The sequence below is a fragment of the Vombatus ursinus genome, unplaced genomic scaffold (genome assembly GCF_900497805.2).
Source record: "Vombatus ursinus unplaced genomic scaffold, bare-nosed wombat genome assembly UNPS02014778.1, whole genome shotgun sequence".
NCBI lineage: Eukaryota > Metazoa > Chordata > Mammalia > Diprotodontia > Vombatidae > Vombatus > Vombatus ursinus.
In genome coordinates this window covers 56,602,289-56,629,905 of record NW_020954556.1, presented here as the reverse complement: position 1 = coordinate 56,629,905, position 27,617 = coordinate 56,602,289, and the positions used below count along the sequence as shown (strand labels likewise).

General features: G+C 38.5%; 1 protein-coding gene and 1 pseudogene across 2 annotated transcripts in view; both read right to left on the bottom strand.

Moving 5' to 3' along the window:
* MAP4K3 (mitogen-activated protein kinase kinase kinase kinase 3) overlaps window positions 1-3,199 on the bottom strand; it is a 189,122-nt gene extending 185,923 nt beyond the window's left edge. For both annotated transcript variants that reach the window (XM_027865167.1, XM_027865168.1), the window contains exon 1: window positions 3,053-3,199. In XM_027865167.1, coding sequence (XP_027720968.1) covers window positions 3,053-3,148 — 96 coding nt within the window. In that variant the 5' untranslated portion in view covers window positions 3,149-3,199. The remainder of the gene's footprint in view (window positions 1-3,052) is intronic.
* A 552-nt stretch (window positions 3,200-3,751) lies between these two features.
* LOC114045174 lies at window positions 3,752-26,729 on the bottom strand (annotated as a pseudogene).
* Window positions 26,730-27,617: the final 888 nt, after the last annotated feature.

The following is a 27,617-nucleotide window of genomic DNA, read 5'->3' as shown; positions in this document are numbered from 1 at the left end:
AGTGGTGAACCTGAGAATCAGAAAATCAGAGTTCGAATTGCAGCTCTAAAATCTACGTCTTGTAAAACTTGGGGAAGTCACAATTTATTTGGACCTCAGTTTCCTTCTGAGTTTAAAAAAAAGTGGAGGGGAAGGTCTGGATTAAACTTCTAGGGTTCCTTATAGCTTATGAACCTACTGATTCTCTGTCCTTACACTTGTCAAAAATGAAGTCATCAGAGCTTTATTCAACTCAAAAGCTGCTTTCTCCTCATTCCTCTCTAGAGTTAAGTGTGACGCATCAGAGTTGTTACAAAGTGTGCATATATCACATGAAGCTTATGAATTAAATATGTATTTACTGGTGTGCAGTTATAAGCCAAAATTTCATAAATCGAAGACTTTTCTATAAGGTTTATAAAGAAAAAAAAGATAGCTTCTTTGTGAGAAAATAAGAGCTCTTTATAGAACACCAACCTAAAAAGGGCTACTACAATGCTAAGTATAACCAGCAGTAATGCAGGCTATTATTCCTCAAAGTTCTGTTACTTGACTGAAACGTCTTATGTTTATGGCTTTTTGTGTGTTTAATCTACATATGCTGACAGGAAAAGTAGAGAAACTACTTACATGCTTCTTCTTGTTGTTGTTGTTTTTTAAATAAACCTCTTAGAAGATTGTCTTCAATCAGAGCAAGATACTGTTTTAATCAAGGGCTTAAAACTCAGAATGAGACCTTTAACCAACACAATTGTGAATGAGTAGCAGGTATTTGCTTGAAGGTGAAAAAACATACTTGAAGGTGAAAAAACCATATGTAAATAGTATAACCTCTAGGTCATTTTAGCAGGCAGGAGGTAAACTGAATGATTCAAAGGTTTAACACCAGGTCCACAGCTAGGGGTTTCTTTCCTTTTGATTTCTGGTTCAAGCTCAGCTTAGATAGAAGAAATAAAAAATCTATTACCTGATAGTTGTTTGGCAAGTCTGTACAAAAACAGAAAGTGCGATCTAGCTGTACAACAGGAGTCAGGTATCTCCGTTTCTATTTAAAGCTCCACATTAACTCAGCATGTTGCCAAAGAAAGTCAACGACACTCAAAACACACCTTAGTTTCCCCAATATAAAAGTGAGACTGAACATACTGCATCTATTTACTTCTATCTTGAAGGGAAATGCTAGCATGAAACAACTTTAAAGTTCAAAGCACTTTTTGCTACCTGGGTATAGTATTGATATGTTTTTAAAATAAAATGGTTAATACATAAAATTACAAATCATTTTAAAAGGTTTTGGTAAATCCCAACAATTCCTGCTGTTAATTTGTGTTTTTGTACATCTTTCAAAGGACTCAAGACAGTGTTTTGCATAATAAGCACTCCATAAAAGTTTGCTTCAGTAACTGCTATTCAAACTAGTATTCTCCTTTACCATCTTTCCATTTTCAATGACAGGTATAGCCCCTTTCTTTTCCAACCCTCTTAAGAAATATAAACTTGAAAAACAAATAATTTAAGGTGTGATTACTTGCACTTCCAAAGGATATTGCTCTAAAGGTCTTATAATTTTTTTCAAAAATCTTAATATATTTTAAAGATTGATTTATATACCACATTTCAGGAAGATAACTATTGCCAGCATAAGTACTGTATATTTATAGACTTTCCATTTTCACCAAGAACTGACATAACTAACCATTGAAAAAAGCAGTAAGAATAAATTAAAACTGCCTGGGAAGGAACAAGGGCAAATGAAAAATCACACACCTGTTTTTTTTTTTAATTTTCCTCAATGTTACCTATTTATTTATATGCTTTATAAATACTTCATATATAAAGTAAAGCATTTTAGGCTTGATATGTGTTGGCCACACTAACATCATAAGCTCTCAAAAGAACTTATGATAAAGTGATAGTGAATGTGTGTGAATACACATACGTAACCAACATTTATCAGGTGTTAATAAACTCAGAATGAACAAGAAATCAAACTGAAACATAAGCTTTAAGTTTTTGTTGATTATTTCCTTAGGTGTTACATGAAATAAGAGGAGGTCAGCTTTAGTTACCAGTAAGGGGATACACAACTAAATCAAAACCGCTGTCACATTTGGCTCTTCTCTCTCTGTTCCCTTCTTGGCAGTCTAAGTAGAGGCCAAGAGCTAAGTTGGCTGACTGAAGGGTGATTTATCCTCTCACATTTAGAAGTGGTCCCTAGAACAGGAATGCTATATAACCAATGGACTCCAGAGTTCTAACCTTGTCAAACCAGTATTTTTCAAAAGTGCTCAGTTCAATTTTTTAAAAAAAGAGGGAGAGAAAAAAACAACAACCTGATTCCTGGGTCATTAACAAAGGCAAGTTTTGTACGGCATTAATCTGATTCCACCTACGGAAAACATTGAAGTTATTGTTTTCTCAGGTCAGCCATCCACCAAATAAACCCACTTTTAATGCATATAAGAAAGGCATTATGAGAGAATCGTGCCCAGAAACAATGACAACAAACCGTGAGTGCCAAGGAGCAAAGGGGCACAAGTGAGTGCTGTGTGCGAGGGTGGTTACTATGGTCCATGAAAGGCTCTCAGAGTGTAACTATCCCAGGCCCGGCCGGCTGCAGGCTCCCAAGCCGCCGCCACCGCCGCCTCCCACGGAGGATGACCACACGTCGGTCGGTCCGTCAGTCCGTCCGTCTATCTGTCTGTCTGTCCAAGGCGCAGGTTTGACATAAGGCGAACTAGTGTTGACTTGAACAACAGACACCCACCACTGCAACAAATGCCCAGGAAACCGCGCTGCCAGCTGGCAGATGCCTAGGGCCCGCCCCCTCCCCAAGTTCAGGGATAACTGGGGGAAGGGTGTCCCTAAATCCCCAACTGCAGAAGCCTGGGACCGACCGGGGCCACGTCCGGGACTGCGGAGTGTCCGTCGGGGGGGGGGGGCGCGGTTCTTTGTTTGCTACGTGCCTCTGGGGGCCCGCGCCTCCCCGCTTCTCCCCAGGCTGGGGGGCTCGGCAAGGAGTGCCCCGAGCCGGGCGGGGGAGGCGGAGGAGGGGGCGGCAGCTGCCGCTTACCTTGTAGACGTCCCCGTAGGTGCCGCTGCCGATGCGCTGGATCAGCTCAAAGTCTTCCTGCGGGTTCCGGCGGGACAAGTCGAAGCCGGGGTTCATGGCGGGTCCGAGGGGTCCCCCGCCTCCCTCCCGGGGCCGGGGAGGGGGGGCCGCTCCGAGGACACAGCGAGAGCGGACGCCGCTCTGTGCCCGGCGCCACCGCCGCCGCCGCTCCCGGGGCTGGCAGTCACAATCGCCCCGGCTCCACGCGGGGCCCGCCGCCGCCGCGCTGTCCGCTCTCACCCCGCCGCCGAGCTCGGCCAACCGTCCGCGACCTTCCCTCCCCTCCCCTCCCCGCCCGGCCCCGCCCCGCCTCAAGCCTAGTACCCCCGCAGGGAGAGAAGAAGGACGCTCGCAGCCCCGAGCCCCGGGTGAAACTCCAACATGGCTTCCGCTTCCCCTCCTCCTCCTCCTTCTCCGCCTTCCCCCGCCCCCCTCCCAAGGCTCCGACTCATCCTCCCTTCCCTCCTCCCCCTTTTCCCAACTCGGAGCTACGGCGCAGCCGCCGCTGCTGCCGTGGGGAGCGAGCCCGATCCACGAGCCTGATCCGCGCGCGCGCCTGCGCGTTCCGACGGCCTCCTCTCCCGGCCTCCTCTCCCTCCCTCCTCCCACACCCCTCCCCCCCACATGCCTGGTTAGGACAACCCGACCGTCTTCCCTTCCCTAGGCGCGAGCCCGCGGGTCGTGCCTATGGGGAGCGAGAGTGAAGCAACCCAATTATGCTAATAAGCACGTAGTAGGCCTGTGAGCTCCTTGAGAGCACGGACCGGCTTTTGCCTTTCTTTATATCTCCAGCGCTTAGCTCCTGGCACGTCGTAGGCACTTGATAAATGCTTATGGGCTGACATAGTAGGGCGCTTAATAAATGCTTGTGACCAACTGGATCCGAGGAGCAAGCGGCGGGATTGAGACTAGCCAGGGTGTGCTGGTGAATGTTTAACAATCGGGGCGGGGCAATGTTCGCAAGACCTGCTTTTTAAGTTATTAAACTTATATTTTTAACATTTTCTGCATCTGCCAGACAATCAAAACAATTGAGCCCTGAGTTGTAACGTTTGCCAATTTCCGAGGAATAAAAGCCCAAACTGAAATATACGAATTTAACAATGGCTTCTCAAGCTGGCTCCATCAATGACTGCAGTATCTTCTACTCGTCTGGCTCGGGTGGCTCAGCCAACTTGGTTGAACAATACTACTGTAACTTGCCATCCTGGTATGTGAGTGAGGCAGTAGCTACGACAACCTTCTTTGCAAGACATAGTCTTTCAGGGCGATGGTCGTTAATCTTTTCAACCTACGAGAATTTATTAAGCGCTTTAGAGGAAAGACACCATGGACCCTTTGGCAGGCTGGTGAAACCCATGAAGCCCTCCTCAAAATAAAATTTGTAAATGCATAAAATTACATATATAGGATTACAAAGTAAAATTTATATTGAAATAGTTTAAATTTTTTTTTAAGTTCACCAACACCACGTTAAGAACAATTTAGGGGACGGACGGGTCAGAGATACAGCCCTGTGCATGTTTTTGCAAGGTTTTCATACGATGTGCTTCAACAGAGCAAAGTAAAACTAAATTGCCCCATCCCCCATACATGCCTCGGGCTGCCACCTAACTGAGGCCGCCGAAGTCTACCACTCTGAAACTCATTACAGGTAGGTACACCCTGGCTCATCCAGACTACCTCTCCCCCCAAAGAAAATGGGGGAAACTGAGGCAGAGAATTTGGAGAGGTGCCCTGATTCTTCTGGCCCTCACAGAACTCTGTACTATTTAAGAGTTGTCACAAATGAGAAGAGGGAATACAGAACTTGAGGAATGGGTTGATGTTGCATGGAGGGAGATTTTGGCTTGATTTGACCAAAAAAAAAAAAAAAACCCTCCACCGGCTGAGACAGGATGATGATTATCTCTGAAAGTTGTAGAATGATTACTAGTTAAATACTGGTTGGAATAGATAGCCTCTGAGGCCTATTCTGGCTCTAAGATAATGTGAAATGATGGGAGTAAGGAAGTAAGGCACTTTTAACAATGCAAAGAGGAGATGGTGAGGAAATCCAGTGGTTGGGGTGTGGAAATGACCCATTCCACTCTATATAATGAAATTATGCTGATGAGCTGCAAGGGGAAAAATTCTGGATTTGGATCCAGCTTTGGGTTTCAGTATGGTCTCTCCCACTTATTATCTTGAGCAAATCATTAATAATAAGTAATATTGATGTAACCGTCTAAAGTTTTTTAAATGATTCATATATATGATCTCATTTGATCCTGACAACAATCCTAAGAAGGCTCTATAATTATCCCCATTTTATTTATGAGGAACCAGTGAGTGAGAAAGTCTAAATGACTTACCAGCTAGTAAAGGGTCTGAAGAGGGTTTCCAGCCCAGCTCTTCCTAACTCTAAGGCCACCACTAAATTCTCTAGGTCTCAGTTTCTTCATGCACAAAATGAGGGTAGTTGTTCTTAAGAGGATGCCTAAATTCTCTTCCAGCCCTAAATTTATGATCTGGAAAAAAATTAAGCCAGGATTTTTTTTTTTCAGCCTAGCTTCAGGCCAGGTGTAAATTTCCTGTGTGGCAATTATTCCAAAAACTAAACTATTGTGATAGATTATCCAACTGTAGTTAAAAACCTGATACTAAGAAAATGAGTAGATGATGTAAGATTAATTTTCAACTCCCAATGAACTGTCTGTCTCATTGGTCATTTTTGGCTGCTTTGATCCACAAGCTGCCTGCCCCGGATTGCTCCTAAGCAATACTTTTGCCTCTGGAATGCCCTTCTAGAGTCCTTCAACATCAGACTTTTTAATGTCTAAATCAACCTCTTAAACTTTTTTAATAGGCTAAAATAGAAGCGTAATAAAATAAGTCAAGCAGGCTGCCTCTTTCCCTTACATTTTCCAAACCTTCAGTTCTGGCCAAAATTATACATAATAACTTGGTGTAGTCAAAAGAGCACAGTCAGAGAACCCATGTTTGCTTTCTGGCTTTGCTACTTTCTCCTTGTTTGAGGTACAGAAAGCTTGGTGTGAAACCCAAAGAAGTCATATCATAGAATTAAATCTGAAAAGAAATGTAGAAATCATCCAAGTGCTGGTCCAATGCTACTCACTTTACATATGAGGAAACTGATACCCAGAGTGTGTGTTATTAAATCAAATTTAAAAAGCTGACACATACACCCTCTGTGTCTTTGTCTCTGTCTCTCTCTATATATATTCACAAAAAAAAAAAATTATGTATATAATTACACGTATAAGGTGCTATCCCTTTAAGGTTTTCACAGTACTTAAGATATGTTATCTCATCTCATTGTAAGGAGTAAGGTGATGGTTAGAACCCAAATTCTCTTTCTACAAATTGAATGCCCTTTCCACCACTGGGCAAGTAGCATAGCTTCACCTGTCTGAGCCTCACTTTCCTTATTTGTAAAATGACAAGATTGGATAAAATGATCCCTAAGGCCCCTTCCAATGGAAAAATTGCATTACCCTCCGTAGGATAAGCCATAATGGCACCACATTATTATTTACTCTGAATATCCCAAAGAGTCTCTGTTCCAAATTAGTCTCCAAATGAAAGACTCTTCTGCTATTTAAAAGAGTTAACCTTTCAGATTTTAGGACGTGGGATGGGAAAGGGAGTATGTAAATGTCATATGTTAAATAAAACTATGCTATTGCTAGTTTTCAATTATATACTTTAAAGTATCAATAGTATAGCAGCTTAATTTGTTATACTGTTTGGGGGATATCTTATACTAGTACCTCATAATAATGGTATTACTGGTACTTCAATAAATTTATATTGACTCCTGCTTTATCAAGAAAAGTCTTAAGTCTGGGTTTTAAATGGAATATTTTACAAGTATTTCTGTATAAACTATATAGGTCATTTGCAAAAACTACAAATTTGCCATTGGTCAGCCCAAAGTAAAATGGTTAAGGCTATTCAAAAATCATTAGCATGATTAGCATTCTAATGTTAGTAGGACAAACATAATACAGTCAAAATGGGAAGCAGCTTTACTGTGTTTTTCTGACTTTGTAAATCACAAAGACAAAGTCTCAAAGCCTGACAGTGGTGTCACTAGTAACTTCTAATGGTTTCACTCTTTTGTTTATTAAGATTATCACAAATCCAGATAACTCCACATTTGCATCGCTAACAGACTTCTTTGAAAGGGTGTTGACATTTCTGTTTTGAATAGTTCTACATAAATGTCTTTCCACTTTGGAAAGCTTCATCCAGCCCTTTAGAAAGCAGGTATATTTAATAAAATAGCCTGTTCTCAGGCCCAATTCCATGCACAAAGAGATTATATTTTAATGCACTGTGTCATTTTACAAATTAGAAAGCTGAAGTCAAGAGAAGTAAACATATTTTTCTAAGGTTGCAAAGGAATTTAGTGGCCGTACTGGGGATGCGTGTGTCACTTTCCCCCTTAGAATAATAAATCTCAGAACTGGAATAGACTTTTAGAGGTCCCCTAATACAACCTCCCAAACCAATGCAGGAATTTCTTCTGTAGCATTTCTGACAAAAGTTCATATATAACAGCCCTTCAAAATTTTTACTTTTTAAAAACATTTTATTTTTCTGTCTATCATAACTATTTCTCTCAGCATTCTTTCCTGTGCAGTTTTGATAACCGTACCTTCTATGTCTTCATCCAAGACATTGATTAAAAAAAAAAAAAGTTGTAAACAAGGCAAGAACTGAGTTCTAAGGCACTCCACTAAGAAGCCTTTCAGGCTATATCAACATCTAATGATTTCCCTAGGAGAATGTGAGTTCCTTGAGGGCAGAGTCTATTTTGTTTTTGTTTTTGTGTTTCCAGCTCTACTGTAGTGCTAACACATACTTTTTGAAATGAAATCTAGCTCACCTTTTACCATCTTATTCATAAGGCTAACACAACAAACTTTATCAAAATCTTTTCTGCCAAGTAGCAAAAGCCATATGCAAAAAAATACTCCATATCACTGATAATTCAAGAAATGCAAATCAAAGCAAATCTGAGGTTCCATAGACCCATCAGATTGTCAAAGTTGACAAAAAAGGAAAATGACAAATGCTTGAGGGGCTGGGGAAAGACAGGCACTTTATACTCTTATGGTGGAGGTGCGATTTGGTTTTGGAAAGTAATTTGTTGCTATGCCAAAAAATTCCTAAACTGTGCATATTCTTTGACCTAGCAATACCACTGCTATGCCTATATTCCAAAGAGGTCAAAGAAAGTGAAAAAGGACTCCCATGTACAAAAGTATTTACGGTATTTTTTTTAATGGTGGCAAAGAACTAGAAACCCAGGGAACGTCCATCAATTGGTAAATGGTTGAACAAATTATGGCATATGAATATAATGGAATATTATTGTACTATAAAAAATGATGAAGGAGATGACTTCCAAAAAACTGGAAAACTTTTATGAACTGATAGAATGAAGTGAGCAGAACCAAGAGAGCAATATATTAAAACACACACACACATTGTAAAGAAAAAACAACTTTGAAAGAACTCTGATCAACAAAATAATTAAACAGGATTCTAGAGGACTCATGATGAAACATGCTGTCCATCTTCTGACATAGAGGGTGATGGATTAAGGGTGTAGATTGAGACACATATCTTTTGAACTTGGACAATATAGGAATTTGTTTTGCTTGTGTATGCAAATTTATTACAAGGATTTTTTTTCTCAGTAGAGAAGAGGGAAGGTGGGACAGAGAGAGCATAGTTGTTATTTCTTTAAATTGGAAAAAATAGATTAAATTTTTTAATGGGATTTTTTTTTGAAATTTCAATCATGAAAATCTCCCTTGGCCTTCATTGATTTCATCCTATTCTGGTTTTCCTGTTTTTCTGATCATTTCTTCACTATTTCTCTGCTTTAAATACTTTCTTTGAAAATAAGATGACCATAAGTGTGGGCATTCCTCAAGAATCAATCCTAAATCCTATACTTTTCTCTCTATATGCCTTCTCTCTCAATTCAAGTTGACAAACTTATTAAGAGCATATTATATAAGAAGCATTGAGCCAACTTCTGAAGTTTAGTATCAATTATTACAAAATACTGTATTAGTCTCTGGGGATACAGGAATGAAATAAAAGTTTACAATCTAATAGATAGTGAGTATAAGGGGTTGAGCTCCAATTGGTTCCCCCAATCTTGGGAAGATAGAATCAGTTTGCATATTAAAGCCTCACTTGACAGTCCTAGACAGGACAAAGTATTTTTTTGGGAAGTCCAGCCAGCTTCTGTAATCTGGTTTCCAGCATCTTGACCCCTATTCTTTGATTCTAGTATCTTTGGATTCAAATTTTGCTATGATACTTCTTGTTTCTGATAAAAATTCCAGTTCACATCCTATACTCACCATAGGCAAAAAATCAAACAGACTATTTTAATACTCCCTTCACTTCTTCTAGCTTTAAATCATATGAACCTCAGTGCAACTATAGCCCCTGCCCTTAGCCTGTTTCTCATCACCCCATTTAAGGTATTCTCAGCCAGTCTTTCCCTCTGTTATAACCTGCTCCTCCACAATATGTTTCATGGGAAGAGTCTGGCTGAGTTTGTGCTGATCCTCTACCACCAGATGGTCAGCATAACTCCAAGTCCACAGTCATGCTAATGCATAAGACTGGAGTTTAGCCTTCAAGCAGTATTATGTAATCATTTATGTATTATCTCTCCCATCAGAATGTCAACTCCTTGAGGGCTCTTTGAATTTGTCCTTGCGTCCCTGGTGCTTAGTATAGTGCTTGTCACATAGGTAGTATTTCATAAATGCTTCTTCATTTATTTAATCATTCATTCATTCATACCATTTTCTCGATTCCTTTTTCTTTGAATAAGATATATCCTTCCAGAGCTCTATTCTAGGCATAGGTTTCATCCCATCAAGTCTTAGTGAGACCACTGAGGACAAATTTCTCCCTTGCACTAAGACTGTTTGTTTTTCTTGTTTATTACCTAAACTTTTGGCATTTATGTGTAGACATTTGAGGCCAAAAATTTTGCTACTGGCTCTTCTTGCGTTTTGTTTCCTGTGAATTTCTGGGTATCTTAACTAGTACTCTTCCTTCTTTGTAGTTCCTCTATATGGCATCTACCTTAAACATAGGCAATTATCTCCCTCCCCTATCCTTTTTAGTTTAAAGCCCTTTTGACCAGATTTCCTAGATAGACATAGATATATAGAGATAGATAAAGCATTTATTAAGCACTTATATACCAGGCACAATGCCAGAGGCTATGGTTACAAATATAAGAAAACAAAATAATTCCTAGTCTCAAGAAGATCTCTAATAGGAGAATATAAAACATGAAGGGAAACGGAAAAGGTGAAGGAGGGGTGGGTTAGTGCATAGGTAGGAAAGTCAAGACTGCTGGTAGGGAGGTGGAGCAGTCCAAAGCATGAGTTGAGCTGAGAGTGAAGTGAGCAGCACACACAACAAATACATATTAACCAGCCTTTTTAGATGCTGTCCATCTCTGATCAGGAATCTGTCATCCCTATGTTTTAAACAGTGGTCTATAAGGACAAATCCCATTCTCAAACACCGCTTTCATAGCCAGCTGATTTCTTCTCAGATCGATTTTTCTGTATCCCTTGCCATCAATGGGTACCAATGAGGAAAATACATCCTATGGCCCTGCGGTCTTCAGTTTCTTGCCCAAGATTTTGTCATCATTGGCAGTGAGTTTTAGTTTCCGTCTGGCAGCACCATTTAGTTGCCATAATGCCCTTTCATGAACTTTATACTCCAGCCAAAGCAGCCTCCTTGTTGTTTCATGATCTTGGCATTCTATCTCTTACCTCTGTTCCTCTGCATATGCTATCCTCCGTGCCAAGAATACACTCCCTTCTTACTTCCACCTCTTCCTTTAAGGGTTCAGCTTACGTGGTACCTCATAAGGGAAGCATTTCCTGATCTCCTGAGTTGTTTGTGGTTTCTCCCTCCTAAAATTATCATGTATATGCCTCTCTGTCTGTATGGTATATCCTCTGTATGTTAGCTCCTTGAAAGGAGGGGCTATTGTTAATTTTATCTTTGTACTACAAATATGTAGTACAAGATCTTACTCACATACCTAATTTTTTTTATTGGAAACTACCAAATAATCTACAGGAAGCATCTTTCCTGGCTCTCAGCCCTCATACAAAAATTCTTAGCTTTGAATATGGGTTAGACAAGGTGGTCTTTAAGGTCCCTTCAAATTCCCATATTCTAGGATTCTGAAATCTGTGGATCATTGCTCTGTTCCACGTTGCTTCAGGTATTATTACTTCTATGTAGTTGACTTGTACTTGAATGTCCCACATCACTTCAGATTCAGACTGTTTAAAACTGGAATCTTTACCAGTATCCTTACCATCTTTAGCACCAAACTGACTCTTCCGAGCTAAATTTGCTATTTCTGTAAGCCTCATCATTCTCCCTGTCACCCATGCTAGAAACTTTAGTACCATCTTTCAACCCTAATTTTCACCCAATTTATGTCTAATTAGTCATCAAGTCCCATGGAATCTTCCTTCCCAATTCATTCTCTTCCATTTCTGTTAGCGTCTTCACACTATTCTGGTGTCTTTTTTTTTTTAATTCTTATTTCAATTTAACAAACATTTATTAAGCCTCTCCTATGTTCAAAGCAAACCTGGATTATTTTTAATTAACTAGATTATTGCTTTAGCATCTTATATAGTATCTGTGTTCCCAATCTCTTTCCTTATTACCATATCTTATACTTAGTGCCCAAATTTATCTTTCTAAAAAAAAAAACAGTTTCATTAGTAACTTTAGCAGGAAATGGAAATACAGAAAGGGAAGAGGATTAAGGAGCAAAGGAGTTGCACCTACCTATGCTCAATTTGATTTGGACAAAAATTATGTCTAAAGTGTCTTGTTGTTCAGTTATGTCCCACTCTTTGTGACCCTGTGGACCACAGTATGCCAATACTGTCCGTGGGGTTTTCTTGGCTATTTCTTGGGGTTCACTGGAGTGGTTTGCCGTTTCTTTCTCCAGTGGATTAAGGCAAACAGAAGTTAAGTGACTTGCCCGGGGTCACACAGCTAGTAAGTGTCTAAGGTCTGATTTGAACTCAGGTCTTCCTGAAGCCAGGCCCAACACTCCGTGCACTGAGCCACCTAGCTGCCTGTATCGAAGGTGCTTTCTAGCTCTTAAATCCAGATCATAGTGGTCTAGAAGGTATCTCAAAAGTCATCTATTCATAAAATGATAGGATCATAGATTTAGAGTTATAAGAAATCTTATGATTATCTAGGCCATTTTCTATGGCCTAGACAGCCATTAATGACCTGTTAAGTCCATTATGAGCCATGAAGTCTAACCTTCTCATTTTACAAAGGAGGAAGCTGAGGCCCAGAGAGATAAAATGACTTGTCCAGAGCTATATAGCCTATCAGTGTCTAAGGTCAAATTTGAACCAAAGTGTTCCTGACTCCAGTCCAGTGTTCTATCCGCTACATCATGCTGCCTCTCTCTAGACCACCCCACCCCCATTTTACAAATTAATCAATCAACGACCATTGAAGTGCCTACTATGTGTCAGGCAATGGGCTATGAATTGAGGATAAAAATACAAGGAGTGAAACAATTACATTCTAATGGTGGAGTTTACATTCTAATAGCAGAAACAAGTACATATATAACTATGTATAGAATAAATATAAAGAGAATAAATGTAAACAAGCACAAGAGAATTTGGGGAGAAGTAGTTGGGAAGATGATGAAAGACTTCATGTAGACTTCATGGTGCTTGAGCTGTGTCTTGAAGGAAGAGAGAAATTCTATCAGGTGAAAAGAGAAAGGAGTGCATTCCAGGCATGGGGACTAGCCATTTCAAAGGAACAGAGAGAGATAGAGTGTCATGTGTGAAGGACAGAGAAAAAGCCAGTTTTCATAAATCACAGAGTGCTAGAGGAGGAGTAATATTCAATGAGGCCAGAAAGATAGGTTGGGCCCAGGTTGTAAAGGGCTTTAAAAGATAAAGGAGAGTTTATATTTTAACCTAGAAGCAATTGAGAGCTACTGAATACAGTAAGGGTATGACATGCTTAAGAAAAATTACTTTGGTAGCAGTATGGAGAATGGGCTGGAGAACAGACTAGAAGCAGGAGAACCAATTAGAGGGCTGTTGCAATAATCTAGCAAGAGGCAGTAAGAGACTGAACTAAAGTGGTTCAGCCATGTAGTAGTAGGAAGGCTGTGGAGGGAGGAACAATAAGTTTTGATATCTGATTGATTATGTGTCTGAGGTCCTGTAATCCCAGTCCCAACACAACCAGGCTGCCTGATCCCATGAAGCTCAGAGGTGATGGTGGGACATTGAGATGACAATGTCTAGTGGGTAACTAGAGATGAAGGGCTAGAGCTCAGAGAGGACTATAGCTAGAGATCTGACAGTCATTTGCAAGGATGTGCTGGTTGAATCCATGAGAAAACATTTATCTGTGTGAGAGAGCATAGAGCAAGAAAAGCAGATGGCTTAGGACTTAGTTTTTTAGTTTGGCTCATTTAACAGTTAGGAAGAAAAAATAAAAGTGAGACAGAGCACCTGACCAAACAAGATATTCAGACTTTTCCACAGTGTCTACAGAATAAAGCAGTAGAATAAGGGCTTGGAGTCAGGAAGACCTGACTTCTAATCCTGCTTCAGACACTTATTAGTTGTGTAATGTAGGGCAAGTGACTTAACTTCTTTCAGCCTCAGTTTCCTCATCTGTAAAATTGGGATGATAATAGCAAGTACCTCACATGGTTGTGATGAGGATCAAATTTTAAAGTCTAATAATAATAATAGCTAGCATTTATGATTTAAGGTTTGCATATACACATACGTACACATATATACGTGCAATACATATATACACAACACACACACACACATATACATATACATATATATTTATATATCTGGCCTCAGACACTTACCAGTTATATGACCCTGAGCAAGTCACTTCACCCTGTTTGCCTCAGTTTCCTCATCTGTAAAATGAGCTGGAGAAGGAAATAGCAAACCACTTCAGTATCCTTGCCAAGAAAACAACTGGGGTCATGAAGAGTCAAACACGACTGAAAAATGATTCAACAATAACAAAAAAAAGAAGACATCAATAAAAAAACCATAAAAATCTATATCTTTGCAAACCTTCACCCACAAATGCTAGCTGTTATTATTGTTATTGGTATTGTTATTGTTATACTTGGTCTTCACAGTCACCTAAAAACTAGCCTTGCCCACCTATCACCTGAACTTGCCTTGTTTTTTTCCATCTTCCAGCCTTTGCCCATGCTTTTCTACCCATCCTCCTTTTCTCTGACTATTCATTTCTATGCATCCTTCACAGTCTAGCTTGTCTAACTTTTCCCACAAAGCCTTTTCTGATAATCAGGACTCAGTGATGTCTCCTTCAGCTTAACACATTTTAGAACTTGATTTAGTTAGAACTTGCATAGTTATTTTATTGTTTCATATGCACATGCCTCTCTGACTAGATGCTAGGATCCTTGAGGGCAGGAACTATATCTTATATTTATTTGTATCCCCCAGACTTCCAGAGCACCTGGCACAAGCTCACTGCATCCTTACAGAAAATGACAGATGTCTAACTAAAGCTTTAGTTTAGTTAATAATTACAATTTTATCTACTTCTACCATAGCCATTTGAAAAATTTACTGGTTTGAGCTACATTTGCTTTTATTTCCCTGGGGAGAGAATGGTAATGAGCTGTGAAATGACCGAAAGTCAGGCAGCAGAAGGAAAGTGGAGAAATGAAGGGTTTGGATATTTCACAAACTGGGTAATCAGCCTCTGAACGATTAAGTGTTAAAGACCCTGCAGGACCAGAAATAACTTAATAACCAATACATTGTTTTCACAGTAGTTTTCCAAGCATATATAGATCATTTCCAGTTGGAAGATTATCTTAGGGAGTATTGCAAATAATTTTAATAAATTGGTTGCCTTTTCAGAACACTACTTACTTACATACAAACGATTGTTTCCTTTCTATGGTTGGGGATGGTAGCTCAGGGGAATGTATAGAAAACTGTTCCCCTTGGAGATCAGGAGAGAAGTAGATGGTGATGCAGTTGCTGAGAGTGTAAAATGCCCCGAATGAAACTTGAGAAAGGAAGTGTGAAGTACTCCAGGTAGTAATTTCCCTTTCTGCCACTAACTAGCTATTTGACATTGGGCAAGTCATTTACCTACTTTGCATTCCACTTTCCTCATTTGTAAGATTCTTTCATTTACTTGATAACTATTAGTGGCAAAGCTCTGTGCTATGTGCTGAGGGAACTAAAAGGATACTTATGACATCTTCATTGCCCTCATAGATTTTATAGTCTAGGAAAATGAGACAGTTGTACTTAAAGGTCTCTAAGGTCATAATATAGATCATGTAGTTCATTGGTTCTCAAAGTGTAATCTGGGAACCCCTGGGGACCTGAGACTCTTTCAGAAGGTTTTCAAGGTCAAAACTATTTTCGTAATAATATTTTCAAATTTTCAAATCTAATACAGAAAATATTAATATCTACAGCCCAAATAAATAAAAGCTCTTTGGGGGAATTCTCAATAATTTTTGTGCATATAAAGGCATTCTAAAACTAAGAAGTTTTAGAACCAACCTTGTCCAATCTGTTCTTTTTATAGATGAGAAAACTGACGCCCGGATTTGGGAAAGTGACTTGCTCATGGTCACACAGGTAGTAAGCAGCAGATCCTACTCTTTCCACAGTAATATGCTGCTGAGCCAAGAATGGAATAATTCCTTATAAGTTTGGATCCTATATAGAATCACCTTAATAGTAATTAAAAGGCTGACTTATCCTACTTCTGTGTGAAATGTGATGAAGCCCAGCAGGGCCATCACCAGTTGTCTTGACCTGTGTCCTGCTACTAGACTCAGATGACTGTGGAGGGGAGAGTGAGGCTGATGACTTTGCACAGCCTTGCCTCACTTAAATCCAATTCACTTGCAAGTCAGATGTCACCTTGATCTCATTGGTCTTCTTTGAGAGCAAACAATAGACTGATGAAGCCAAGAAAGACTGCAGTATAGCCCTTTATCACTCTAGGAGCTGGAGAAGGGCACAAATGGAAAGCATTAGGGTTGATCACACCCCATACTTTGGGATGCGATGGAATTAAGAAAAGAGTGCTGGTTGTAATAAAATTAGCAACTACTGTAGTCTAGCTTTAAATCACCACTCTTTAGTTCAGATCATCAAGATTTCTATTAATGGGATAGGATCATAGAATCATAGACTTTAGAGCTCAGTCATTTAGTTCAGAGATTCCTGATCATTTTTGCATTACAGACCTCTTTTGTCAGTCTGAGGAAATCCCTGCACCATTTCTCAGAATGTTTTAAAATCCATTAAATGAAATACATAAGATTACAAAGAAAAATAATTATGTTGAAATATAGTTATAAAATTGAAAAAAAAAAAGCCCAACAAGTTCTTAGACTCCAGGTTAAGAACTCCTGATATAGTCCAATAGCAGGCCATTTCCACAGTTGGCTTCAGACTTTGGCATGAATTGTGTTATTAAAAAAGGTAATTTGCTCTTGATTATAACTCTACAGCAGTGATTTTTAAAATTTTGATCACCTGTACCTATCAGTAATAAAAAATTTTTGAGTATGCACTCCTTCAAAATATGTGTATACCTATATAGTATATAATATTACATATTATAAATAGGTATGTATAGGTATATATAAATATACATAGATGTATCGGTACATAGTTATATATTTTTATTCATACATATACACACATATTTTGAGGGTACACAACCAAATTGTTTATATATGTTTCACTGTTATTCAGTCATTCAAATTGTATCCAACTCTTCATGATCCTATTTGGGGTTTTCTTGTCAAAGTTACTAGAGTGGTTTGCTATTTCCTTCTCCAGCTCATTTTACAGATGAGGAACTGAGGCAAACAGGGTTAAATGACTTGCCTAAGGTCACACAGCTAGTAAGTGTCTGAGTCTAGATTTGAACTCAGGAAAATGTGTCTTCCTGACTCCGGGTTCAGCACTCAATCCGCTGTGCCACCTAGCTGCCCCTATATATGTATATAAATGCTTACAAGTTCTGTATGTACTAATACATCTATTACATGAACTTTAAAACAATCTCAACATAAAAATTTCAAAAAGGCAAGAAGTAAACAATATATTAGATAATTTTAATTTTATTTCATCATCAGTACAAAAATCCTTTTTGCTTTTACTTTAAAATTTTTATTAATAATAATACTTTAGTGAACACAATATAACTGAATGTGCTTTATTTTTGAAAATCTTGTTTTTAAAAAAAACATTTTGTGATACAATAACTCAAATGTCTAGTTCTAAATTCTAAAATATTCTGTTCTAATCATTGTTATAGCTAAAATGGGAAGAATCTGTAGACCTTAATCTCTTGAACCCACAAAATACCATTTTTAAAAGTAATAGGGTGATTGGCAGTGAAGAGGTATTATTTTCTTCTCCATCTCATTATGCCCAGAAGTTTTCCTCCCTAACCTTGAAAAAACTCACAACTTAAAAAACAAAAGTCCTTAGTTCCCAGAAATAGCATTTCCAGATTCTCCTCGTTGTTAACATTCTACCTCTAGCCTCTCCCCTAAATTACTTTGGGTTTATTTTCTATGCATTTCATATTTGTTTTCCTGTGTGTGTGTGTGTGTGTATGTGTGTGTGTGTGTTGTTTTCCCCCGGTAGAAGGTAAGCTCCTGAAGGCAGGAAATTCTTTGCTTTTGTCTTTGTACTCTCTGAGCCTGACCTTAGTCCCATTAGAGATCACACCATCAGGCCCAAATGAGCAAAATCACACCTTAATCTGAACTCTGCTCCATTTGGTTTCTACTTCCTGAATTTTACACCTATTAGTCTATCAATGTTAATGACTATACCATTACCATTTCCTCATCCTCTCCATATTCACATTCCTTGAGTTACCACTAGGTACAGAAAACAATTTCATTTTGTGGTCATTCTAGGATTCCATTCCTGTTACAAAATCACTGGTCCTTTCTAAGCATGTACCATTATCCCTTCCACATTTTGACTTTCCCCATTGTGGTTTCCATATGTCAGGGGTCAGCATAAGAAGTTAAATGGGAATTTTTGGAGAAGTTTCGTGGAAGATGCAGACGAGACATGAAGGCCAGCAGACAACACAAAAAAAAGTTTAGAAACTCAGAAATGCATAAAATGTATGTTTAGTATTTTTATTTCTTTTTTATATAGTATTTTTACTTAACGTTGACCTACATATAACCAATGACCAAATACTTAACCCAAATTTTACAATAAGGTATTGTAAACACCTCATAAAAGAAAAAAAAAATTCAGACTTCTTCCCTGGTATGAAGGGAGGGCCAAAAAATTTTACATGGATTTTCCAGATTGCTGGGGCACCATGCTCCTAACCCCTGAGATGTGGTAGGGATAAGTGTACTACCCATTAGAGTGGACAGAATGAAGGAATGGGTGGGGAGGAATAAGGGAGTAGGGTAAGGAAGGGAAATGATTTATGACCAATGGAAAATAGGACCAGGAAATACAAGTGGGACACTGTGGTTTACATCCAGAATTTTCACAAGTCTCTCTCTCACTCAAATGAGATCATTCTTTAGCCAAAAGACTTACTGTGGCTTCCTCACTGGGGCTTTGTGGAACTAAGTGTATGGAGCTGCTTAGTCTAGTCCATTACAGTCATATCCAGCCCAGCTCAGGGTGCTGCATTGTGGAGGTGCTAGGGGCAGAAAAGGGTAATCAGAAAAAGGAGGAGAGTATTGAGTGTGGAGCGTAAGGTTGAGGCCAGCTGGGACTGCCAGTTCACAATCACCTCTCCTATTTATCAAGGGGACAGGATTATAGGGCTGATTTACCTGAACCATCTGCAGTGTGCTCATTCCTTGCCCTGCTGCATAAGGAGTCTGTCTGTGCAGCACAAAAGTCTTTCTGCTTATAGAATAAACCTGCCCTGCCTTTGAAACATGTGCAATCCCAATACAAGTTCCTAAGGAATTGCATTTTATTATATAATTTCTCCCAGTTTTTCCATTCAGGAGGATGGGAAGCACTAACCATTTGCTATATGGACCAAATGAGGGTGCCAATATCAATCAATTTATCAATCACATTAATTTTTCTTTTTTTAAAGACTAATAAATGCATGTTTTAATATGTTTGTGTACCCCAAGGATAATTTTGCATACTCTACTTTGGAAATCACTCATAAATATCTAGTAATGATGAGCATCTTAAACCCAACCTATCTAATTAGTCAATCAACTAGCATTTATTTTGTGCCTACTAGGTGCCAAGTGCTATGTTAGATGCTGGGTATACAAAGAAAAAAACAAACCAAAAAAAAAAAAAACCACAAAATGGTACCTACCCTTGGGGAGCTCACAGTCGAATGGGGGAGAGAACATGTGGATAGCTATGGACAAAAAAGATCTGTACAGCATAAACTGGAGATAATCTCAGAGGGAAGCATTAAGCAGGATCAGGAAAGGCTTCTTGCAAATAGAGGGACTTTAGCCAAGACTTGAAGGAAACCAGCTAGGAGGAGGAGATAGGGAAGGGGAGAATTTCAGGCATGAGTGAAAATGCTCAGTTAGAAAATAGAATGTCTATGCAAGGATCAGCAAGAAAGCCAGTCACTGGATTACAGAGTACATGGAGGTAAGGAAGACATAAGAAGATTGGAAAGGGAGGGTGGTACTAGCCTCCTCCCCTTTTTGCTGCCATAGCCACCACACTAGTGCACGCCCTTTTCACCTCACACATGGACTATTTTGATAGCCTTCTGGCTGGTCTCCTTACTTGAAGTATCTTACCACTCTGGTCCATCCTTAACTGCCAAAGTATATTCTTTTTTTTTTGTGTGTGTGTAAGGCAATTAGGGTTAAGTGACTTGCCCAGGGTCACACAGCTAGTGAGTGTCAAGTGTTTGGTCTGAGGTTGGATTCAAACTCAGGTCCTCCTGACTTCAGAGCCGGTGCTCTATCCACTGCGCCACTTAGTTGCCCCATACCAAAGTGATATTCTTAAAGCACAGGTATGACCATGTCACTCCCCTCCTCAATAAACTGCAGTAGCTCCCTGTTGCCACCAAGTTTAAATAGAAAATCTTTTCGGCTTTTAAAGCCCTTTACAACCTGAACTCTTTTTTTACCTTTTCAGTCTTCCTATATCTTACCTGCTCCATGTATTCCACTAGCTTTCTTCAAGAATCAGCTCAAATCTTACATTCTTCAAGTAGCCTTTCCCAGTCCTCCCTATGCCCCTAATACTAGAGCCTCCCTGCCCTCTGAAATTAGCTCCCACGTATACTATATGTAACTGGGATGTCCACAGTACTTTATATGGTGTTTCCCCCATTCCCAAAGTGAGCTTCTTGAAGAGAGGGAGTTTTTGCCTTTCTTTCTGTCCTTACCCCTTAGCACAGTGCCTCATTAATAGTAAATGCTCAGTAAATATGTATTGACTTATTGAACATTCTATTGTTCTTTTATCAGTTTCTACAGAAGTAAAACCTATTTACCCATCCATCTTCTTCATATCTAAAGTGGCTGTCTTCAGAGTCTCTCTTGGAATGTCTGTATGTATACAGGTATTCTCCTTGAAACTATCCACTGCTAATTTTCCCTTTTTTTTCTTTCTTTTTTCTTTTTTTTGGAGGCAATGGGGGTAAGGGACTTGCCCAGGGCCACATAGCTAATAAGTGTCTGATTTGAACTCAGGTCCTCCTGACTCCAGGGCTGGTATTCTATCTACTGCACCTAGCTGCCCCTGTTAATTTTCTTTTAACCAAACCAAAATAAATATTCTTCATCTTGCAATAAAGAGTCCGTGCTAGGTGATCTCTGAGGACTAACTAGCTCTGAATCTAATGATCCTATGAATAGCTTAAAATAAAAATTTTACTGCTTATAAGATCTGAGGGTAGTATTATGTCCTGGGATAGGCTGAAGTTGGGGTTGTCCAGACCTGTGATTTCATCTATGCAAGAGAATTCCACATGTGGAAAATCTCTTCCTTGATACAGGTAGGCAACTCACAGGCAACTTACAGTTGATTAGAGTTGTTTAGAGTCATAAGTATTTAAATGACTTGCCTGTGGTCACTCAGAAACATCAGCAGCAGGCTTGAAACACCACCTCTGGAGGTCTTCATTACTCCAAAGAGAGTCCTCTATCCTGAGGTGGCACAGTGTTTATTGATTGTTGGGCCTGGAGTCAGGAAGACTCATCTTCCTGATTTCAGATCTCACCTCAGACACTTACCAGCTGTGTGACCTTGGGCAAGTCACTTAATCCTGTCTGCCTCAGTTTCCTCATTTGTCATATGAGCTGTAGAAGGAAATGGCAAACCACTCCAATATCTTTGCCAGGAAAACCCCAAATGGGGTTATGAAGAGGACGTGACTAAAATGACTGGACAACAACTATAATCAGCTATTTCAAACTCATCTTGAAATCAAATATAAAACTGTGATGAATATATAGCACCCACACTAGGGCTACTAGCTCATCTCATAGTGCATTTGGCACATTGGATTCTCAGAGGAGAGAATATTATTTCTCCTCCTGGGGTACTATAGGCAACATTGAGGTATTATGGTTGCGGAGACTATTATTCCTGAGCCCCTATCCAGTGTACTCCAGTATGTTAACCAGTAAAACTTTTAGTTTTTAGCAAAAGACATTTACTAAGAAGTAATAGCAAAAACAGTAGTTACGAAAACAATCCTCCCAAACAAGGGTCATTTCTCTCCTCATGCCTGAGGAGAGTAGGCTCAGACTTAAAGTACAAAGCCAGTGAGGCACATATATAGTGAAAACAGGACCAAGGGATAATTTGGAACTCTGGGCTGTGGGAGTCCTTTTCTGCTTAGGTGGAGTCCTTATAAGGTGGTCACTTAGTTATAACTCATGGCTTAGTGACTTTCTAGAGTCCATAGACTCTTCTAGAGTCCCTAGAGCAGTTTTCTCTGGCAGAAAACTCCTGAAACTGCCACCATCCTTGGGTGACTGGCTTTACACCTCCATCTGCATGCTGTTTTTTCTATTCCAGTCAGTGCTACTACCTCTGGTGGATTCTGTTGCTGCCTGAAGTTGCTTTAGTTATGATAGTTCTATGATAAGATAATTCTTCCAACCATTTAAAGTTCACAAAGTCATAATCTTGTCAATTGTTTTTTTCCAGTTTCAGGTTCACCTGTGATAAGGAATGAATCAGACGCACCATGTATTTGTGGATGCATGGCAGCCAGGTGAGACATAGGGTAGAACCTGCTTTCCTTTGGAGGTTGTATATATTTGTTAGAGAATATGTCACAGACTTTTAGGAGCATTTCTTATGTGCACTATTCTTAATGTACCAGTAAAAAGAGTATTAGTAATTATCCCTTTATTAAATTAGTTAATACTAGTAAAAAGGGAGTATTAGTAAATATTTACTAAATGTATTAAATTATTTGATGCTATAAGCAATAATTATGAATTTTATATATTATGAATATTATTAGTCAATACTAGTAAAGGAGTATTAGTAAATATTTATTAAATATGCAACATTGTTCACTTAATAAATAATTAATATTTAATAATTGTGAATGATGAGGTTTTTATTCATATTTAACACTACTCATTAAATTAGTTAATACTAGTAACAGATTCTTAGTGTATATTTATTCAACAGATAAATTATTTGCTAAATCATTAATATCAAATACTTAGGAATGTTTATATTCCTATTAATATTATTAAATTAGCTAATATCAGCAAAAGGAGCATTAAATATTTATTCAACATATAACATTATTTAATACATGCTTAATATTTAATAATTGTGAGTATTTATATTCTTGTTAATACTTAATACTTATTATTCAATTAATACCAGTAAAAAAGGGGTATTAGTAAATATCCCTTTCTAAATGCTTCTTAAGTCTAGGACTGACTAAAATGATTCTCAACTGAAAATCTCAAGTGCGTATGTAGGGTGGGGAGAAGCACACTAATGGAATCTTGAACTTATGGCATTAGAAAATCACACCTGACTCCTCAAGGGTACCCCTACGGCTCTAAGAGGAAGATAAATCTTGCCTTGGGACCTGAGACTTATCTGAGAGTGGGACAAAAGTCCTCAGAGCTTATATAGGCTACATTTATCTCTATAAAGCCTAGCACTGTGACTAATACAGTGCCTAGCATTTATTAGACCCTTAATAAATGCTTGTTGACTGATTAAGTGCAACATTTTCCTAATAGTTTGCAAGAACAACCGATTGACATCAGAAAAAAATGGGAATTTACTAGCCAAATCTCAATAATAATGCTTGCATAATTAGCAATCCACTGTTGAATGAATATTTTAGTAAGAACAGAAAAGGATACACTTTTTTTCATTTGGATATGTACATCTTTGTGAAGTATCTTTTTCAGTTCTGACAGCCATTAAAACCAACTATCAAAATAAACTTGGAATGTATCACATCACAAAATGTTAAACCAAGATTTAAAAAAAATAATGAAGCATATTGAATCACATTTGTCCTGCTAAAATGTTACTAGTAATAACTTTTTAGTGAGTTAAAAATGTTAATAAATAAGATCAATTTTAAAATATTGTTTTTCTTCTTTTTTCTTTTTAAAATATCTATTTTCTTTATGTTTTATAATGCTGTTGTTGTTTGTCCTTTGTTCTTGAAGAGGACCATGGCATCAAGAAGATGATACCATGATTTGCAAGTGAGTTGGATTTAAGTGAGGGAGGGTTGTGCAAAGTCACCGGCCTCACTTTCTTCTCTGGTGCCATCTGGGTTCAGTGGCAAGATATAAATCAGGATGACTAGAGATGGTCCTGGATGTAGTGGAAGACCATGTTTTATAATATAATAATATATTAATCCAGTATTATTTGTATACTTACACAAATGAATCTGTGATATCTTTGATTTGTTAATGCCCACCAGTAATGAAGAACATAAGCCATTCGTCCCTGCTCATTTTGGGTGATTACTGTCTATGTCCTCTCATAAGTTTCCCATAGAGGGTAACTCAATGTGTGGGAAGCCTATGTCAATTTCTGTTGCCAGTAAAAATGTTTGAGCATGCAGACTATTTTTTTTTAATTAATAGGAGTGTGTAATCAAAATAGTTTGGAGACTACTGCTCCAGAAGAAAAGATTTAGGTGAAAACAATTTGATTGCTTAAAGGACTGCCACAGTTAAGAGAAAATAGATTTGTTCTGCTTGGTCAAGGAGAGCAGACCTAGAAATAATGACTAGAATTTGCAAAGAGGCAAATTTAGGCTTGATCTTAGGGAAAACTTCCTAATAATTAGAACGCTCCAAAAATTTAATGGGCTGCCTGGGAAAACAGTCGGTTTCCTCTCCTCAAGGCTTCAAACAGTCTGGATGACAACTTAGCTATGTTATAGAGGAAGTACTTTTTCAAGGAAGGGATTGTATTAGATGGCCTCTGAGAGTCTGTGGTTTTTAATCTAGTCTAGGATAACATTAGCCTCTTTGCCTGTCAAGTCATTCTCTCACTTCACTTTGAGCTTGAAGTTCATTAAATCTCCCAGGTCTTTTTTACACAGAAAATATTGCTCAGACACATCTCACTTTTTTTAAATACATAAAATCCCACTTCAAAAAATAAAAGCATATGGCACTGTCATATTGTAAACAGTAGTGACAAACAGGAAAATGTGGAGGCTAAAGTACACAGTCATGCCATTCACAGTTCCATACAAAGTTGTATTTATATGAAAAATTGTACAGTATTCTGAGAAGTTCCCCCCTTACCCCTAGAAAGACTTCAAAATGTGCTGCAGACTACCAGAAGCGGGAATTAATGATATGCAGAAAAAAAGTGGATAATTGGTGATAAACAGTATCTATTAAACACACATAACAAGAAATAATTAACTAAACAGAATATTAAAAGATATTTCACTACAAGGCCAGTGAAAAGGGGGGATGGAAAGCCAGAAACTTAGATGATTGTAGAACTGGGTGTGTAAGTGACATCTTTTAAAAAGCTATGGAACATTTACTTGAGGAAAAAATCATGATATCATGAAATCTATCCTTTTATAATAAGAAAATAGAAATTTAGGTGTTTGTTGACTCAGTTTATACATAATATAAATCAAAACTCTTCTTTTGACATCAGGAGAGTTGGCAAGGAACATCACCGAAGTCTTTTGGGACTTTCTAGTAATATAGGCAAAATTTTCCCCTTAAGAAAAAAGAAAGGAAAGAAGGAAGGAAAAAAGGAAGGAAGAAAGAAAGAAAAGAAAGAAAGGAAGGAAAGAAGGAAGAAAGAAACAAAGAAACAAAGAAAAAGAAAGAAAAAAGAAGGAAGGAAATAAAAAAGAAAAGAATCCATTTGTAGAATAAAGTAGATGCTGTTTCTTCTCATTAGGCTACCCATTCCAGGGAAGAAAAAGGGGGATTTTCCCTTGGAATGAAGAACTGCATTCTCGACTGTTTTAGTTCTTGTCTTACAGGATCTACTTCTTCTTGATACAGTCTCTAACATGATATTAAAAACGCTTACCAGTCATTCTTCCAAAGTTTGTTTTATCTTGTTCTAATGCAGCTTAGGCAGTCACATTTTTTGTGGCTTGATGAGTTGTTGAAATCATGACATTGATATGGCCTTGTAATTTCTATACAATCCTTCATCTGAAGGTTCCAAGTGGAAAACAGGTTGTCTTCTGACTCAGACACAGTCTACTTCCAACAGTGACTGAAAAATTAACAAAAATGCAGAGTTTCTCATTCTTATAGCCAGTATATATCTTAGGCATTTCTCTTTACTGTAGTTCCATAGCTTAAGAGTGTTGTACAGAGTTGCAGCACAAATATATTTACTATTTGGAGAGTTTCACAAAAGACCCGGAGGGATTATCATCAATAAGTATTTTTAAACATTGACTTGATGCTGTATCCCAGGTTCCGCAGATACCATCATAACTACTTGTCATTATCCAGGATCCGTCATGATTAAAATGAACAGCTGAAACTGGGTCAGGATGAACAGGTAAAGTCTTGAGGCACTTTCTGTTTTCCTATCCCATGTCTTTAAACTTACCTCAAAAGAACCTAAAACAATGATGTCTGATTGGGGCTTGAAATTGCAGCAAAAGACATAATGAGTGAGCCATCAGGGTTTTTTTAGACATTTCGTAGGGTTAACATCCCCTATATTAAGAGTTTTATTCTGAGGCAGGTAAGATGATTAAAATCTGATGATGACCAGGCAACATTTGAGATTCTGAGTTTGTGTGCAGACATTGTTCTCAAAATTTCCATCATATGATCTCCAGATTTTAATTAACTTATCTGCAGAAGAACTTACTAGTCAACCTCCAACTGGACTAAATTTTAATGAAGATACAGCTTTGGTGTGCCCTGCTAGTCTGAATTTTAATGCATAATTCAATTTCACAGTGCAAGCTTGCTCTGATCGGTTGATGAGAAAATAGGTAAAGCTAGGGTTTTTGTGGTTTCTGCCTCTGGTTTCTTCTCTTTTGTTGCCATGGTTCTGAAACCAATAATTCAAACTTAAGGTGTTTAAGGATGAATGGATAAATGAATTCAGAGTTTCAACCAAGATGCTTCATAGAGAAAACAAAACCTGTGTTTGATCATTTAAACAAAACCTTATGGCTATTCTTTGCTGCTACAGTTTCCATGTTATACTGAAGCAAAGATGTTTTCTAGAATGTTTTCTTTGGTTGAAAAGCTCATCTCCTTATGGGACAAACACGAAACATAGCTGAACTCTGCATAGCTCTGCTTTGGGGCACAGGGTGAAGCCTCTTCCATTACCACCATTATCACTTACTGTGGGTGCAGAACAGCTGGGCCTGAGTAAGAATAGAAGATAGACACTTCTACTTTATCCTGTACTTGTGGAGTTGGTAATCTTGATCAAAAAGATGTCAACAGACTCGTTTTTTCCCCCAGAGAGGGGTCCTTCAACACTGCTGCTACTGGGCATGGAGTGTCCTATAGCCCTCTTCTCTCATTTTTGTCTTGATTCTACTACAATCAATAAAGATGTCTCCCCTTTAAAGTAACTATCAACAGAATAAGACAGTGGGCTAAATCTAATAAGGTAAAATTTATTAAAATATATGTAAAGTTCCTTACTAGGTTTTAAAATCTCAACTCTTAAAATCCTGACCTTTCTCCACGTAGTCATTCAACATGACCTGCTCCTCCACCATATCTCAGTTATACACAAAAATAGTCACATCCTTGATCTTGCTATGACCCACATACTCACATACACCGGATCCATGTTCATTAACTCTGAAATTCTCTTATCTGATCATGGTCTCGTGTCATCTCACCTCTCCCTCTTCCTTGAAACTGTAGTGGCTCCCTGTTCTACCTCTTCCCCATGACCTCCAATCCTTCAGT